This window comes from Dichomitus squalens, assembly GCF_000275845.1.
Source record: "Dichomitus squalens LYAD-421 SS1 unplaced genomic scaffold DICSQscaffold_5, whole genome shotgun sequence".
Taxonomy (NCBI): Eukaryota; Fungi; Basidiomycota; class Agaricomycetes; order Polyporales; family Polyporaceae; genus Dichomitus; species Dichomitus squalens.
In genome coordinates, this window is record NW_006766887.1 from 689,830 (window position 1) to 706,618 (window position 16,789).

Consider the following 16,789-nt stretch of genomic DNA (forward strand, 5'->3'; position numbering starts at 1 on the left):
AACAGTATCGCTCATTGATCACCAAGGCTTGCAAACCGTGTCGCTATCTCTTTTTCCTTGTATCCCGGAACATAAAGGGACGTTTCTGCATTTCCGGCGGTGAACTGAGAAATTGCGCAAGAAGCGCTGGAGGGCAAGAGGTAGGGCAGCCTGCTGAGTGACAGAATTTCTTGCCTCTCCATTTGCAAGATGACCCCTAGCATACTCTATGTTGTCCAGATTGCCGTAGATCTCTCAAACAAACAATATGGACATTCCCTGAGCGAAAATTCAGCCTCTGGGCGCCTGATCTGCCCAATCCGGACAACATCATGCCGCCAGATGGCCTGATCTATAGTCCGGCCAAATTTGCGCACAAATACGGAAGGCCTGATCGAATCCGGACAGATTTGGCTCCCGGAAAGGCCTGATCCTTCGGACATTTATGGCAAGATTTTGGAAAATCGGATCATTCCTCTGAGTGAATAACCGGGGGTCCTCCCTTGGTGCGCGTACGAGTCTGGCACACACGCCCGCGTCTGCGCTGTCACAGCTGCTCACGATCGTGCTAGTGCTCTTCGGGAAATGACGTGTAAATGCGAGCTTCCAGCCCACTCCAGTCCCGCACGTTCGTCTCAGGCTCGGCCTCGCACGCAAACCTTGTTCCTGCTGCTGTTCCTGCTGCTGCTGCTGCTGCTGCTGCTGCTGCTGCTTGTCCGGGTCTGTTGCGCCCCCGTTCGAGGGTCTGCGGTCTCTTCACGACTGCCCACTCCGTCATCTCCCGGAAGACATATTGCGACCGGTAGATACAGGGGTACAGGGGACGCCACCCACTGCGCCGTGATGGGTGCTCCACGGCGCGCTGGCGACCTATCGTCCGCTGCGCCGTCACACCGGGGCTCGTGGATCTGTCGAAATCGCCCTCGCCGCCTCCCTGGCGCGCACATGCAAATGCAGACCACAGGATTGACGTTCCCAGCGTGCGCTCCAGCTGGAACACGCTCGGCGTCAGCTGTTCAGCGTCGCAACCACGCACATCCCACCGCTGTGGCCAAGCCGCCCGTGCGATGGTGACAGGCGGACGGCCGGGCGACATGAACGTGGGCATGATCCTGCGCAAAGTCTATTCCCGACCCCTTTCCCATCCATTCCCCCGCGTGGCCATCCCCCGCGCCTGCTCCCCTTCCCCGCGCCCGTCGAAGCTCGGAGCGAGGACCGGTCTCCCGAACCCATGGACGGCGACGTGGGCATACATGGCATTCCCGACATCCCAGGTACCCCAGATGTCTTAGCGGAGGAGTGGGGGGTTGGCCCTGGAAGCCCTTCCCCGCATTTCTTGGGCTTCCGCGCCACGGCTGTTGCTCGACACTCACGTTTTGCTTCCAGGCCCGCAGGTGCCTGTGTCGTAAGGGATGCGAGCTCGCAATGCAATGTGGCAGCTCGAGTGCCCTGTTCCGTCGCGTCCCGTCCGCCAGTCCGCTCCGATGTCGGGGCCTAGAAGCGCACGAAGCCGCGACACGTCGCGCGTGCCCCTCACCACGCACGTCTGGACGCACACCGATGCTTTGCGTTCACTTTAGCTCTAGCGTAGGCGACCACTCCGAGTCTCCAGGGCCTGGACACTGGGCGTCTTCCGCTCTCGAGGTTGTGATCGATTTGTAAGTGCGTACGTCTCTTTGACTGTTCGGAATGCAAGCCCGGAGTTGCGTGCGCTCTCTCCGAGCCACGCGTCTGGGCTTCTCTGGCGGACTGTATGCAGCCTATCACGCGAAGGTCTCTCGCGTCTCGGCCTTTGAATCTTACAGCGTTCGCGATAGCCAAGCGGGGCAGCGGCACAATTGGGGGGAACGTGATGCGTTGGGATATGCGACGCGGATCCCAGGATTTGCTGACCGAGCGGCGGCAAGTCCGACGTCCGTGTCGAACCGCCGAAGGCCTCGAGTCCATGACGCACGATGTTTTGTGCCGCTCTCACACGCCCTTGCCGCGGTCGTCGCGAATAAACAGCGCCTGTAGCAAAGGCATGGTACGCAGCTTCGCGCGCGACGGGGGTCGTGTGAGGGCGGACGCTAGTGCGGCCGGACCAAGAGATGCGAATGCGCATTGAGGGAATGCGTCCGCCAAGAAGAAAACAAGGGAACCAGGTTGGAATATTATTGATGTATGTGTGCGCGCTGAGAGGTTGTGTGATAGCCAAGGAAGCACTAGAAGGCCGCGCGGTGACGACGATGACGAAGGAGGTCCTGTCCGCTATAGGCTGCGGGCCACACTCGCTTCCGTCCCCTGCGGAGATGCCACCCGTTGGCTCGCAATCTGGGACGCTATCCATCCCTCGACGCCGCCCCTGCACCACTTTCGCCGCTTACCGTAGCAGGCTCGCGAGGTTAGCGAAAATAGCACTCTGCGAGTACAGCATCAATTAGTGTATCGGCCCACATACTATAATCAGTGAAGGTCGTATGGACTCCCAGCGACCGACTTTGGACGAGGGCGGTGAGCGGTGCACCTCGGAACAGCATAACTACTTCAGACCGACCGCTCGGCGTATTGAGCTAGCCGTCGGTCCCGCGAGAATTACAGTAACTTTCCCAGCAAGCATCCGCATAGAGGATGGAATTGGATGTCTCGTCAAACCCCGATTCGCATGAGGAGCATACGACATGTTCTCGTTTTGACCTTAACCTCGTTCCCGCCTGCGGCACAACAGGCACCCCACCAATCTCGTAAAGAACACATGTGCAAGGACGACGGACTGACGCCATCCCAAACGGTTCTTAGCAGCGACGCCGACGCCGACGCCCGCGCAAAAATGCCGAGCATCTGTTGCGATGCGCGGGGTCGGCCAGGTCCAGATCAGCTGCCGCCCCGCACTCGGCCACTTGGCCCAGTCTGGCAACCTTGACTCCTGCCCTTGTCACGCCCCAAATCGGTCACGGCTTGCGCGATCACATATGTGCCATCTCAGATCCCCTCGCCACGGAGGGTTAGCCTTGCTAATTTGGGACAATATATCTGACATTGAGTCCGCTGGCTGCGCTCATGCCAGCTCCTCCGTCGTGTACTCCGATCACTGGCACAGTCGTTCTCAGGTCGAGTGCATACTCCTTACGGACACAGCCTTGTTGCCTTTACTCACTGTGTCAAAGCTCGCACCCGTTACAGAAGTGCTGAGCGCACAACTACAGTAGTAGCTGGCACGCAGTTCAATGCTACGTCAGCGCCTTCAATCGCTATTTATGGTCAGCCGAACGCGAGCGGTACTATATCGGTAGCCCCAGGCTACCTTACGCGTCTTCGTAGGCCCTCTCCCGCCCCAGCATGTATCCCGTCCACATTTTGTTCCGGAATCAACTCCTGCCGTGCGGCTTGGCAGTTCGTACCCCGCGAACGTCCCCAGACCAAGGAACAGCCCTTCTTCTGTCTTGGCCACGCCGTCTTAGGCCGATATGACTTTGCCTTGTATTACTCTATCACCGCTTGCCCCCTTTGCCTTTCTGACGCGTTCTGACGCGTCGCCCGTTATCTCAGTCCCAGCAGTCACGTCACCATATCCGGTGAAACCATCCGAGACTCTCGGACGAATATCTGGCCGATTTCCTGTTCTGTTTTCGGATATGCAGGTCGACTGCCCAATCATCTGGCGGTGCTGCAACGCCGTCGAACGAGGCTGTCCCGCTGGAACCGGACGCCGACCCTGAGCATGTCTAGCGAGACGCAGACGGTTCTGAGCAACGAGCCGTGATGAGGTACGCATTCGTGTTAATAATAATGTGGCGTCGTGCATGTATCTACAGACGCCCTTCAATTTCGTCAGTTGTGCGGATCGAGCATCGTGCCAATCCGACACCACGACACGTCATATTGTCATTTCGAAACCAGCGCCAGTGCCGTATGTTTTGTTTTTCGATGATGACAAGAGCGCCCTCGGTCGAGCTACCACAGGGCCGAGGTGTCGTGCGCCTTTGGAGCGCGCCTCAACTTGACTCGGACCTCCCGAACGCCCAAGCAGCAGCGCCGCGTCCGATGGAAATCATGTCTCGTGTCATACCCATAGGGAGTCACGAACCGCGTCACTTTCACATTCGCCGACCCTCTCGGACGCTTCGAGCATCGAGCAGGGGGGGACGCTTTCTATGTAATCGCGCCTATGCTGGGAAGACTGGGTGCGTAAATATAGAGGTATGCTCTACAGTAAGACCGAAATAACCTTGAGTACTCTCCATCACGACATCTCGAAACGGAAAGTGACTCTGCGCAATCGCCACTGGCACGGCTGATAGCCTCGTGCCCGCCTAACCGCGACGTGCCACAACTAGCGCCATGTATACGAATTGTTTCCGTGCATATGTCCTTCAACCCCGCCCCTTGACCAGTCCGCCCTCAGTCCGGCATCAGACCTCAGGGACGAGTCGACGAGTCGGGCTGCCGTTCTCAGACATCAGAAGTCCCGACGTTCTTGACCGAAAACTGCGCTGTCATCCGGATCCCAGTCCACCGCTCTCAATGAGATTTCCGGCTCTGAGCTTGCATTTTCGGCTGTTCGCCCTGGCTGGGCTGGCCCAGCGTACGCACCTGCTGACGCTCGCGGGGTATGGTCTGCGTCGGCCAAGGCAAGACATCCGAATATTCGGGCTCGGGACTGAAGCGTATGCGCGCCACGCATGAAGATACGCCGGCAGCAAACTGTTCAGAGGACTCGTCTGAGAGAACGTACAGAAAAAGCTTCCGGGGACGGTTACCTCAGGCGACGACTGCCCCTGGCAGGGGCGCCGTCGGGAGACAGTTCACCCCATTTATCAACTGCCCGTCGCGACCTCGTCCGTCGAACAGGCTTAGCGCGGTGGCGTCGATCCGTCTCGTCGCAACCAGCCCGCCGGCCAGCTCAGCTGCTGCTCAGCCGCTTTGTTTTCTGTTCGCTGTCACGCCTGCCCTGCCCGACCCGAGCGGGCTTGGAGGCGTGACATTCGGCCGGGTGGGGAAGAGACGAGCTAGGCAAATTGGGGAGGGGGGCCGCCAGGCACTGCGGCTGCAATCTAACAAATGCCGTTCGCCATAACGGGAACAGCACCGAGCACTCCACCCTTTCCCCCTTCTCATTGGCCCATCAGCGGCAGGGCTTCCCTCTCCTTTCTTATCGGTCGGTCCTTCATCAGAAGAGCGCGTTGTGTACTATACACATGCAACAGACTGTCGGAAGGTTCACAACTCCAGCATACTCCTTTCGCTCCTGCCAAGACGGTGAAGTAGCACCTTCGCCGTCTTGCAACTCTTCTTGCGTCTCTGTCTCCCTTATATGCACAGTATGTCAGTCAAATGTCTCCCAACGATATCCTCCATCGACACTTGAGAGATCCGGAGCAAGCACGGCGCGCTCTGCTTTGGACACCCTACGCGCCCTTCTACCGCGTTCCACCTCGCGCAAGCTCATACACCCGGATATCGCAAATACCAGTGACATCCGGCAACAGCTGTGCCTTGTGTTTAGATACTTAGTCTAAGGGCCAAGCTGGCACGGTTTGCACAACACCATAGCGTTGTCGAGATCTCGAGACTTGGCAAGTTTGACCCCGAAGCTATCTGCCAACCATCACGCCACCACTCCAGGGTGCAGTTGGCAAGTGTCTATTCCGGCACGACAGCCACCAGCTGCGGCATGGTGCAGAGAAGTTTCCTCTGCCCTTCGGCACGTACATACGGCGGGTAGCGTTGAGGTGAGCACCAGTAATACTACATATCGTGTATGGCGCAGCTTCACCATAGTTTGACCCATTCAGTGCTATGTATTCAGCTGTACCTCGATAGAGTACAGGGCGCTCCTCTGAGCACAGCAAGATCCGTATCATCGACTCCGATCACTCTGAGGAACCGCAGGCAATGCGCCACCGGTGCGCGCGGTAGGCCTATCGCGGGTAGCCTCGTGTTTTCAGCCATCCCTGCTACTGACTAATGTTGCATTAGCAGGCCGCGATCCGCAAACAGCCCGTCGACTAGGAGCCCCACTGGCCAAGGTGGCGAGCGTCGACGTGATCCGGAACACCAGCTATCGCTCAGATGCCAGAGCCTCAGGGTCACACTTGGACTTCCAGGTATCCTGCCATAGGGGCTGCGCTGGCCTACGGTCTCATCATCGACGCTCTGACACTTTGTGACATGCGCCTTCAGTCGCCTTGTTTCCGCCAACCAGAAGCAGCGTGGACAGGCGCGATCTCGAGGCCCCTGGCGCGCGCATCAATGTACGCCATCCATTCGCAGTCCGTGTTCCCTGTCATGGGACTACCTCACCCGCAAGCCCTGGACGAGGTTCACCCTTCCCTGTTCGACAGGAACATTCGGCGCAATTGCGTCAATGCAAACCGGCCCCGTCGATCGCACGGACAGGGCAAGCAGGGGACGGTGGGACCGCGCGTTCTATTGGTGCTGCCACGCTAGAACTCCATCCGTGTGTGTACTCCGCCCTTGACTTCCCGTCTGGGACGATCGTCGCCGACGAAGCCCGCCCGCGCGAGCTTCCTCTGCCCATGGGCTCCCCCAGACGCATTCTGTCACGCCTACGGTTTGGGCAAGGCTCTATTGTCCTGGGCGAATGCGACTCCGACACAGGTCCCGCCGCGTTCTCGAACGCGCCCTGCGTTCCATGCGCTCCCGCGAACGTTGCAGTCTCTATCGTCCGCCCGACGCAGCCTGGTGCTCGCCCGGGATTGGTGCGCTGCCTCCGAGTCGTCCTATGCTATCACGTTATGGCCACACACGGAGCGTAGCGAGACCGTGACCGAATGCATCCGCGTTTATATGACAGTTTCTGTCAATTGCGCTCCTCACGTATGACGTCCAAATTTCCCTCTTCGCTCCCCCCGATGGTTCTTCTTGTTTCATCTCAGCTCGCTCCTTCCCAGCTGTCTTCTGCACACCATTCCATATCATGAGCCTGTCCCTTGGCCTGTCCCACTTCCCGATGATGCGCGCGCACGTCATGTTTTGTGCTAGACCATTGCAGATCAATGTCGCCCACTGCATACAGAACCATCACCAATCGAGGTAACGCACGCCCACCTTGCCTCCACGCCATATCCGCAATGATCCACTAGTGTGGGACACATCCACGAGACGACCTGACATACCGTCCGCACTCCCCGGCGCGATCTGCACACTAGGGTACTTCGACCTGACGAACAATCCGTCAATAAATAGTGCCTGCGCAATTGGTACGGTGTCAACATCTGCGCCGACACGGTTCAGAACTCAGCCAGATGTCACGCTGCACAAGGTCTCGTAGCGATTGAGTTTTGGCTTTCATGCCGTTTTGCCGACCGCCCCTCTCCTCCGCCTTTCATCCGTGCTTCTCACAGCCTCGAGGGACGTAATTCGTAGCACTTGGCGTGCCAGAAATCCTAAGGCAGCATGCGCAGTACCGGTTCGAAATCTCGAGACGTGCCCCCCGGTGGACAGAAACAGGTTCTCATCATATGCTGTCCTGTCTACTTCGGTCAACAGCGCTCAGCTTTCGGGCAGCGCTGCTTCTGATGTCCCGCGCGGCGCTATCGAGATGAAATGCCACCGATGCCCCGCCGTCTGTGCAGTTGATCACGGCGCATTCAAGAAGTTGAAGATCAGGGTCATCTAATGACAGGAAGGCCCTGACTGCAATCATTTGATTTGGACCGACGACAATCTTCGTAGGAGCAGAAAGGGTCACCGTTACATACAAACCTTCGTACAGATACCCACCCGGTTTTCAATCATTCAGATCCATAACAGTACCGTGGTGGCCAGACGTCTGTGTACACTCATTCTTCCACCACGACGCCGCGTATACAAGTCTTACCCCGATGAAGTGCGTGAGCGAAGCCACCCACTCCATCCGAGCCGAGTAGACGTCTGCGTGTTAGCGGCAGGGGAGATAGCATCGATCGAGAAGGACAAGAAACAAAGAGTACAACGCCATGGACTGGCTAAAAAATACACGGTTTTACTGCGGGGGAGGCTGGAAGCTAAGATTTGGCGCTGCATTAGTCTAAGGCTCACTACGCCCGAAGTACTGCACTCACCCAGGCGGAGGGCCACCAAATCCAGGAGGTGGGGGGAAGGGCATACCCGGCGGGCCGCCAGCGAAACCAGGAGGACGGAAGCCAGGGGGTGGCGCACCAGGCATACCAGGAGGCGCGAATGGCATGGGCGGTCTTGCGATACCTGGAGGGCCACCTAAAACCCTTGTCAGAGGACTGACCTGAGGAAGAGAAGCACGGTTAGCTTACCTGGAGGCAAGAGGCCCATGCCACGACCTGCAGGCGCCCCTCTCCCAGGACCAAACGGTAACTACGCGATGCATTAACACCAATGGACACTGGAGGCATAATTCAACGACTTGAACTTACGACGTTCTTCTTGTCGTCATCCGTAACAGGTGGCGGTCCCTCCACACTCAGACTGACGACGGTTTCGCCGCGAAGAATCACCAAACCAAGCGTCCGCTTCATCTCCTGCATCGGGCCCGCCTCGGTCTCTCCAGGCTTCTTTTTTGGACGGACACGACGGAACTCTTCACACTCGGCGAGAACGAGGTTCATGTGGCGGTCGAAGGCGAGCATTTGGCCAACGAACGCGCGGCCATCGTTGATCGTGACCTTGAGCCTCCAGTTGATGAGGCTGAGCATTTTGCCGCCTTTTGACTTCGGCGGAGGCTGCATACATGCCGTGAGTATTCTGATGGCATATTGGAGACAGAGCTGTAGACTCACCATGATGGGCAGAGATTTTTGTGGAACGAGGCAGACGACGCGCAGAAGCGTGCAGACGATGAGCGCGAGGTTCAGTAGCTCCTGCCAAGCAAGACCAAACAAGCCTCAAGCAGGCGCCCGAATCGCTCAGGCTGAGTCCCTTGTATACATCTGCAAGTATGAACTGCTTTCTCATAAATTTACAAAATGGACATAGATTGCTCTGGTGAGATCTTACCTGTGTATCCCGAGTACCGTGCTATGAGTTATTTCCTAGCTAGTGACGAAGATACGAGGTGAAACGAGTGCCGCACTCTAGATTCCTGACCTTTTCCGTAAATAGCCACATGAAGAAGTACTGACGTTGTTCAGCTCCATCCGAGCCTGGAGAACGCAGTGTACCGGTACTGTTCACAATCGTTCACCGAAACATTGCCCGAGCGGCCATCGAACGTTAGGAGAATTGGCCTTCAAGTGAGGAACTATAGCGTTTCCCCTTGGCGTACAGGTATAAGAGGCTCTCCTCAAGCTTTATATAGCACAATCGCCGTCTCTCCCACTTGTCCGCATATATTTTCACGATGCAAGCTGTGAAGACCAGCTTGACCCGCCTCCTCGGTGAGCGAAACTGAAGTCATCTCGCAACTGGAAGCTCATGTGAAGTCGATTCCGCAGGCATTCGAGTGCCAATTGTATGTGCCGCCATGGCAGGTGCAACATCGCCTACGACCGCAGTGGGTACACGTAAAACCACCGGGTCATACCACCTACTGATCCCGCCGCATACAGCTTGAAGTGACCCGAGGCGGGGGTTTCGGTTTCGTAGGCGCGGGTACGTCTCTTGCCGTCTCCATGGTTGCCTGATATCACGTATTTATCTACTTGCAGCGTTCAGCACCCCAGAGAAGCTCGCCGAGGACCTCACTTTCGTCCGGGACAGCATCCCGGACCTGGGCAATAAGCCGCTCCCAATCGGGATCGGCTTCATCGGTTGGCTCCTGGACGCCAAGGAAGACGTCTCCAAACAGTTCGTCGACGTCGTGCTCGAGAACGACGTGCGCGCAGTGTGGCTTGCCTTCGGTGATGACGTCTACCGCTGGATTGAGTACGTCCGGAGTTCGCCTGCCAACGCTCGTGCGAGCCACAAGCCCCTCATTTTCGTGCAAGTGACCTCTGTAGAGGAGGCGCTGCTCGCGGCGAAAGAGTGGAAGGCCGACGTGATAGTCGCTCAAGGTAGGTCTTCTGCTCTGTCGTTCGGGGCGACATCCGGACAGCGCACAAGCTCCCTTCACTGGCTCGGCTTCATCCTATTCTATACCACCTTCTCACTCCCATGATCTCGTGCAGGGACCGAGGCTGGTGGTCACGGGGGCGCAACCACTCCCAGCACGTTCACACTCGTGTCCGAAATCCTAGCTGCGCTCCCGGGAGATGGTGCACCCCCCGTACTTGCTGCGGGAGGCATGGCCACTGGATCACAAGTCGCCGCCTACCTCACCCTTGGCGCGGCCGGCGCCGTCCTAGGCACTCGCTTTCTCCTCACAACCGAATGTCCGTACACAGATGCCCAGAAGGCCGCGCTTCTGGCTGCCAAGTCCGGCTCCACTGTCCGAACGATGGCGCTCGACTACGCGCGGGGAACGTACGGCTGGCCCAAAAGGCTCAATGGTCGTGGTATCCGAAACAAGATTGTAGATGAAATTGAGGCAGGCGTCCCCCATGAAATTGTCCAAGAGAAATACAAGAAGGGTACGGAGGCGAACGACGCCGATTACATGGTGGTATGGTGCGGACAAGGCGTGTCTCTCATGAAGGAAATTAAGCCCATGAAGGTCAGCTAGCCACCACCGCGGTTTCGCATGTGGTGCCTTATGTCACATCGATCGGACAACTAAGATTGACTAACTGAGCAGGACGTGATGGCGGAGCTGCACACCGATATCGTGAGGCAGCTGCAGAAGACCCAGGGGTTGCTGGACGATTGATCGCGGAGCCGCTTGGACATATGAAGGCAGCTGGATCGTACGGAAGTATGTGTAGCGTGAGCTTATTGTGCAGTCAAATCATTTGTAGCTTCTGTCACGCCTGTTGCTCAAGACTTAATGATAGAAAATATGCGAAACCAGCTAGAGTTACAGTTTGAGGCAGTGCGTAAGGTCGCTGCCTGAGCTTCCTGCGCAGACGTGCTTCTGCCGGCGGTAGTGGCTGGTGCATTACGTCCCCTACCGCCCCATTGCGGAGCGCATTCCAGTCAAGTCATTGGCAGACACTACCTGCGAATCCACGAATCATGGTGTCATGGTGGCTGCGAACTTGAACCCGCTGAGGCAGCTGATCACCGGCTTCCAACGCAAACTCCTCAATGTCTTTATTGACGTATGCTGCCGCTGTTCTGGTGCCCTAGCTGGTCTCCAAGATCCGTACGACAAGCTTGAGAAGCTTCTATGTACTCGGTGATAGGACTGACTTCGCGCACAACTTAGGTCGTGCGAACAAGGCACTACCTCTACGGCGCCGTGACCCGAACGCTGGGCCTCCTGACCCACGGCGAAGTCGCACATTGACAAATACGTCGCCAAAGCGCTTCCCGCAGTGGGTCCCGGTGAGAACAAAGGACACACCTTCGCGATGGCATCCAGGGGCCTTCGGTACACGGGAAGTACTTCCGGGCGTTGAATGGAGAGGTTGTAAAATAGAGTTGCACACATGACCTCGCATCTCGGAATGAATTGTGCGTTCTATTTGTGCTCGTAATCATGACAAGTACTTGGCTTCTATCGTAGTCATACACATCGTACCACATTCACGAACAAGTGACCCGGGAAGTAACTGACTCAGTGCACGATGTCCACGACCAGGTCGCCCTGGTTGATCGAGTCGCCTGTAGAACGTCACCGTTAGCCATCATTTGGGAGCCGCAGCTGAGACAGCAGACCAACCTTCTTGCACCACAACACGCTTGATATGACCGGACACGGGCGCCGTGACCGACGATTCCATCTGTGAACAAAGCGGAGGGAATGAGATTTTGTTCGGTCACGGAGGCTCGCCAAGTACATACCTTCATCGCGCTCATCACTGTTGGGTAGCGAGCATGCCATCAGTGCTCTGCAATGAACTTGAGACTAACGTCACTCACCGCAGATAGGGTCGCCCTTCTTGATCTCAGCACCCTCCTTCACACGAACCTCGACGACGACACCGGACATGGGGGCACCCACGGAGCCAGGATCGGACGTTGCCTTCTCACGAGACACGGACTCGACCGCTGAGTTCTTGTCCTCGACAGAGACAGCGCGGACCTACACCATATCAGTATCGTGTGTCGAGATCGTGTAGCATGCAGGCTCCTACCTCGCCGTTGACCTCGAACCAGACATCACGCTGAGCCCGGCCCTCGATGACAGGACCTACAGCCATTAGACGGACAATGAGGGTCTTGCCCTTCTCGATGTCGATCATCATTTCCTTGCCAACATCAGGGCGGGACAGGAAGAAGCGAGTCGGCACAACACTCAAGTCGCCGAACTTCTCGACAAAGCCTTGGTATTCCTCGAAGACCTAGCATAACTATGAGTACAGACGTCTTATTTTGTTTCTGAAGCGCAAACACACCTTCGGGTACATGACGTACGACGTGACGTCGGCGTCCGTGATGTGCTTTCCGAATTTGCTACGGAGCTCAGCCTTGACCTTCTTGAAGTCAATGGGCGCAAGATTAGCACCAGGCCTGCCATCGATTCTTGGCTTGTCGCGGATGATCTTGCTGCGAAGGGGCTCTGGGAAGCCGCCGACGGGTTGGCCAAGGTAACCCTGGAAGAACTCCACAACTGACGAGGGGAAGTCGAGTTGGTCTGCACGCTCCAAGACGTCCTGCTTGCTAAAGTTGTTCTGCACCATCCATTGTGCAAAGTCTCCGACGACTTTGGAGGAAGGCGTGACCTGGCCAGTTACCCTTCGTCAGACTTACTGTCTTGCTAACCAATAGGGGATCTTTCACCTTAATGATGTCTCCACACTGTTGGCAATCACCATCAGCCCTAAAGCGCCCAGATGCGAATATATTTCATAACGACTCACGAGCTCATTGGCCTCGACATACTTCTTCTTCACCTCTGGCAAGCGACATCAGCTTCTGATAGCTATGACACAGGGTTGTGGGAGCAACCTACCAGACCACTGGGTCCCGAGCCCAAGCTGCTGAGCCTGGAACTACACAATGCCCCAATATTGTCAAGCCACTATTTCGACGAAGCATCGCGACAACCCTTACCATCAGGTTCGTGTACTGCCCACCGGGCATCTCGTGATCAAACACGCTAGAGTCTGACGCACGGACGTTCGCCTCGAAGCAGGAGTACAGCAGGCGGACTTGCGACCAGTACATGTTGAGTGCCTGGATGTCCTCATAACGGATACCAGTGCCTAGGCTAGTCTGCTCGAGAGCGCCGCAGACAGCACCCATCGGTGGCTGCGAAGTAAGGCCAGACATGCCTGCAGGCACAAGTTAGCGCACAGCTGAGATGACTGCTGCCCACAATCTTACTGTCAATAGCGACGTCGACGACATCGGCACCGGCGGCGGCAGCAGCCAACATACTAGCAGTTGAGATGCCTGCGGTATCGTGAGAGTGAACGTGGATGGGGAGGTCGGGGTACTTCTGCCGGATGGCACCAATGAGACTGAGAGGAACAAAGTGAGTATATGCGCTACGAAAAGACGAGTCAGGCGCTTACACCCTGGCCGACTCAGGCTTGAGCAGACCAGCCATGTCCTTGATGCCGAGGACGTGAATGCCCTCGGCAACAAGCTGGTCGACGAAGTCGAGGTAGTACTGTAGGGTGTACTTCGTCTTCTTGGGATTGGCGACGTCGCCGGTGTAGCAGACGACGGCCTCACAGACACCGCCGGCCTTCTTGGCGGCATCGATGCCAAGCTTCATCTATTGAAAAGTTTAGGAGACATACTTTTCGTTAGAAAGTAGAACCGCAGACGTTTTCTGTAGGATGTTGTCAGCCTTGCGTAATGAACGTCAGAGAAGGAGCGCATACCGATGTAGTTCAGGGAGTCGAACACGCGGAAGATATCGAGGCCATTCTCGACGGCTTTGCGCGAGAAGTCATAGATGGCGTTGTCGCTGATCGTGAACCAGTAAGCATCATTTTACGCTCACCCCAGCTCTCCTGACTCACGGGTAGCTCGTGTATCCAACACCGTTCGCACCACGGACGAGAGCTTGGAAAGGAATGTTAGGGACGAGCTTACGCAACGTGCGCTATGTTCCAAGTCAAGTCAGCCTTGTCTTCGTGCACATGCCTAGAGAGCAGGCTTACCAGACGCTCCCAAGGGTCCTCATACAAGAATCGCATAGCGACATCGAAGGTCGCACCACCCCAGCACTCGAGCGAATAAGCGTTCGCGAGCGCCCAGCTCGTCTCTTTCGCGATGTTGACCATGTCGATAGTCCGGAGACGCGTCGCAAGCAGCGACTGGTGGGCATCACGCCACGTCGTGTCCATGATGAGCACGCCGGGGTACTCGCGGACTGCCTTGGCGAACGCCTCGGGACCCTTCTCAACGATGATGTTCCGCCAGCCGAGTTCACAAGGAAAGGATGTGTCCGCGGGGGGTCCATTGGGGTCCGTACGGTTGACAAGCTTGGGGACGACAATCTCTTCCCTGAGACCGGGCTCGCCTTGCTGGCCCGCGATGGAGGAGCCGTTGACGGCAAGGTCTCCAAGATAGGCAAGCAGCTTCTGGGCACGATTCTGGCTCTGAACGAGTTTGAACAGCTCAGGAGTGTCATCGATGAACTGGGGAGCATTGATGTCAGGCACTCCATTGAGCGGTAAGTGCACCACAACATACCGTAGTCCAAGTCTTGCCACCGATGAAGACATCGTGGGTCAGAAGACGGAACAAGAAGGGGATGTTTGTCTGGTCGGAAACGTCAGACTACACGACAAAGCCTGCAAAGTTACAAGTCACGTACCTTGACACCACGAATACGGAACTCGACGAGAGCACGGAGCATCTTACGACGAGCGACCTCGTACGTCGTGCCGCTCACAGTGACCTTGACCAACAACGAATCGTAGTGGGGCTATACCAGACCATCCATCAGAATATTGCAGCACAGCACTGCCCAAATCGTTGTCAAACGTACAGTGATCTGAGCACCAGCAAAACCAGAGCTGGCGTCGAGACGGACACCGTTTCCACCAGCACTGCGGTAGACCTCAATCTTGCCGGTATCAGGTTGGAAGCTCTGCGACGCGTCCTCAGTCGTGACACGACACTGAATGGCAAAGCCACGCTTCGTGATCGCCTCCTGTGTAAGACCGAGCTGTGGGAGAGTTGCGCCTGCAGCTATCTGGATTTGTGCGGCGACGATGTCGATGCCAGTGATCTCCTCTGGACGGAGGTCAGTTCCTGATTCTCGCACAAAAGACTGCTCTGAATTCATTACCAGTGATGGTGTGCTCGACTTGGATACGGGGGTTTATCTCGATAAAGTAGTGCCTGCCCATCTGGTCGACCAAGAACTCAGCAGTACCCGCGTTCCTATACCCGACGCTCTTAGCGAGCTTGATAGCGTCGGCGAGGATCGCCCTTCGGACCTCTTCGGGGAGGTGAGTAGCAGGTGCGACCTCGACGACCTTCTGGTGACGACGCTGCACGGAGCAGTCACGCTCGAACAAGTGCACAGTGTTGCCAACAGCATCAGCGAGAATCTGGACCTCAATGTGGCGCGGGCGCTCGAGGAAACGCTCGATGAAGACGGTGCCGTCACCGAAGGCGGACTTGGCCTCAGAAACGGCGCGCTCGAAGGCGTCCTTGAAATCGGACTGCTCGCGGACGACACGCATTCCACGTCCTCCACCGCCCATCGCGGCTTTGATGATCACTGTCGGGTGCAGTTCATACGTCAGGTGACCGCGTGGCGGCGAATCGCGAAGCAGCTCACCAGGGAAACCGTACTCCTTGATAAACGCATCGGCCTCGGTCCACGAGCCAACCGGTCCAGGCGTACCAGGGACGACGGGGACACCAATCTTGATAGCTTCGAGACTGAGATTAGCAAACTACAAGGCGCATACAAGTATCCGATGCTCACCGATGGTGCGCGCCTTGGTCTTGTCACCGAGCTGGTCAATAACCTCTGGGGCCGGACCGACGAACGCGAGACCGGCTTGCTCGACTTTGCGTGCGAACTCCGCGTTCTCGGAGAGGAAACCGTACCTGTTGACAAAAACGTCCGATTCTGAGGATCATCGTGTCTCGAACGTATATCGGGGAGAGATGCCTTACCCAGGGTGGATCATGTCCACTCCATGCTCAAGTGCAATCCGGATGATGTCGTCCTGCGCGAGGTAGGCCGCAACGGGAGTCAGACCCTTTCCGACTTGGTACGCTTCATCGGCCTGACGGGTGGGACGGATCACAAAGGGGAGTTAGGGTGAGAACGCTGTGCGGGCCACGGAAGGCCGCAGCATAGAACGCGGAACGTCGTACCTTCTGACGGTGAGCGGAGAGCCGGTCCTCGAAGGAGAAGATGGCGACGGTGTGCATTGCGAGCTCGTGCGCCGTACGGAACACACGGATAGCAATTTCCTACGGGGTGCGGAATTTGATTAGCGCGAGCGCAAAGGAGTCATAGGTTGGACGACGTACACCTCTGTTGGCGACGAGGATCTTAGTGAGGGGCCCAGAGTGCCCTGCAGCCTTGCGACGCATGGTCTGGATGGAGTGCACAGGAGTGCCGGGGGCACTGGGCGTAACGGCGAATATGGAGGCAAGCCTCGGCGGATGGAGTGTCGCCGACGACGCGTCGGTGGACGCCATGGCTGGCTTGATTTGATTGGGCGAGTGAGGGGAGTGAAGATGTGGCTGATGCTTTGCCTAGGGACGCGGACGATGGAGGCAAGGAGCAGAAGGGCGGCGGGGTTCGACAGGGAGGGGACGAGCGAATGACGCGTAGATAGCAGCGGATATCAAGTGATCTCGAGTGATCTCATATAGATCAGATCCGCGTCACCTCCCAGTGTGCTTCTTCGGCTTATCTTCCCGTCCAAAGCTAGTTCCGCGGCCGCGG

At 57.0% G+C, this 16,789-nt stretch overlaps 5 protein-coding genes across 5 annotated transcripts; 2 read left to right on the forward strand and 3 right to left on the reverse strand.

Moving 5' to 3' along the window:
• Nucleotides 1-547: 547 nt before the first annotated feature.
• On the reverse strand, nt 548-1,075 carry DICSQDRAFT_167359 (uncharacterized protein; the record flags this gene model as incomplete). The annotated part of the gene is made up of 1 exon (XM_007362934.1): nt 548-1,075. The coding sequence occupies one exon, from the start codon at nt 1,073-1,075 to the stop codon at nt 548-550; it is 528 nt and encodes a 175-aa protein (XP_007362996.1).
• A 5,230-nt stretch (nt 1,076-6,305) lies between these two features.
• DICSQDRAFT_133852 (uncharacterized protein) lies at nt 6,306-6,812 on the forward strand. Its single transcript, XM_007362935.1, has one exon. It carries the CDS (start codon nt 6,498-6,500, stop codon nt 6,735-6,737), a length of 240 nt encoding a protein of 79 aa, XP_007362997.1. The 5' UTR covers nt 6,306-6,497; the 3' UTR covers nt 6,738-6,812.
• Nucleotides 6,813-7,871: 1,059 nt separating this feature from the next.
• DICSQDRAFT_100902 (Sm-like ribonucleo protein) lies at nt 7,872-8,824 on the reverse strand. The gene is made up of 5 exons (XM_007362936.1): nt 8,715-8,824; nt 8,352-8,657; nt 8,232-8,292; nt 8,025-8,178; nt 7,872-7,967 (listed from the first exon to the last, which is right to left on the reverse strand). Exons 1-5 carry the CDS (start codon nt 8,715-8,717, stop codon nt 7,946-7,948), a joined length of 546 nt encoding a protein of 181 aa, XP_007362998.1. The 5' UTR covers nt 8,718-8,824; the 3' UTR covers nt 7,872-7,945.
• A 543-nt stretch (nt 8,825-9,367) lies between these two features.
• Nucleotides 9,368-10,775, forward strand: DICSQDRAFT_81268 (2-nitropropane dioxygenase). The gene is made up of 5 exons (XM_007362937.1): nt 9,368-9,427; nt 9,483-9,525; nt 9,582-9,926; nt 10,041-10,525; nt 10,607-10,775. The coding sequence occupies exons 1-5, from the start codon at nt 9,398-9,400 to the stop codon at nt 10,676-10,678; spliced, it is 975 nt and encodes a 324-aa protein (XP_007362999.1). The 5' UTR covers nt 9,368-9,397; the 3' UTR covers nt 10,679-10,775.
• A 636-nt stretch (nt 10,776-11,411) lies between these two features.
• DICSQDRAFT_133854 (pyruvate carboxylase) lies at nt 11,412-16,610 on the reverse strand. The gene is made up of 25 exons (XM_007362938.1): nt 16,369-16,610; nt 16,210-16,308; nt 16,006-16,118; nt 15,812-15,936; nt 15,662-15,757; nt 15,164-15,601; nt 14,861-15,108; nt 14,687-14,797; nt 14,563-14,631; nt 14,028-14,507; nt 13,887-13,969; nt 13,746-13,831; nt 13,689-13,693; nt 13,431-13,636; nt 13,240-13,376; nt 12,967-13,187; nt 12,866-12,905; nt 12,774-12,808; nt 12,694-12,711; nt 12,309-12,635; nt 12,048-12,254; nt 11,833-11,995; nt 11,755-11,771; nt 11,633-11,693; nt 11,412-11,574 (listed from the first exon to the last, which is right to left on the reverse strand). The coding sequence occupies exons 1-25, from the start codon at nt 16,537-16,539 to the stop codon at nt 11,528-11,530; spliced, it is 3,603 nt and encodes a 1,200-aa protein (XP_007363000.1). The 5' UTR covers nt 16,540-16,610; the 3' UTR covers nt 11,412-11,527.
• Nucleotides 16,611-16,789: the final 179 nt, after the last annotated feature.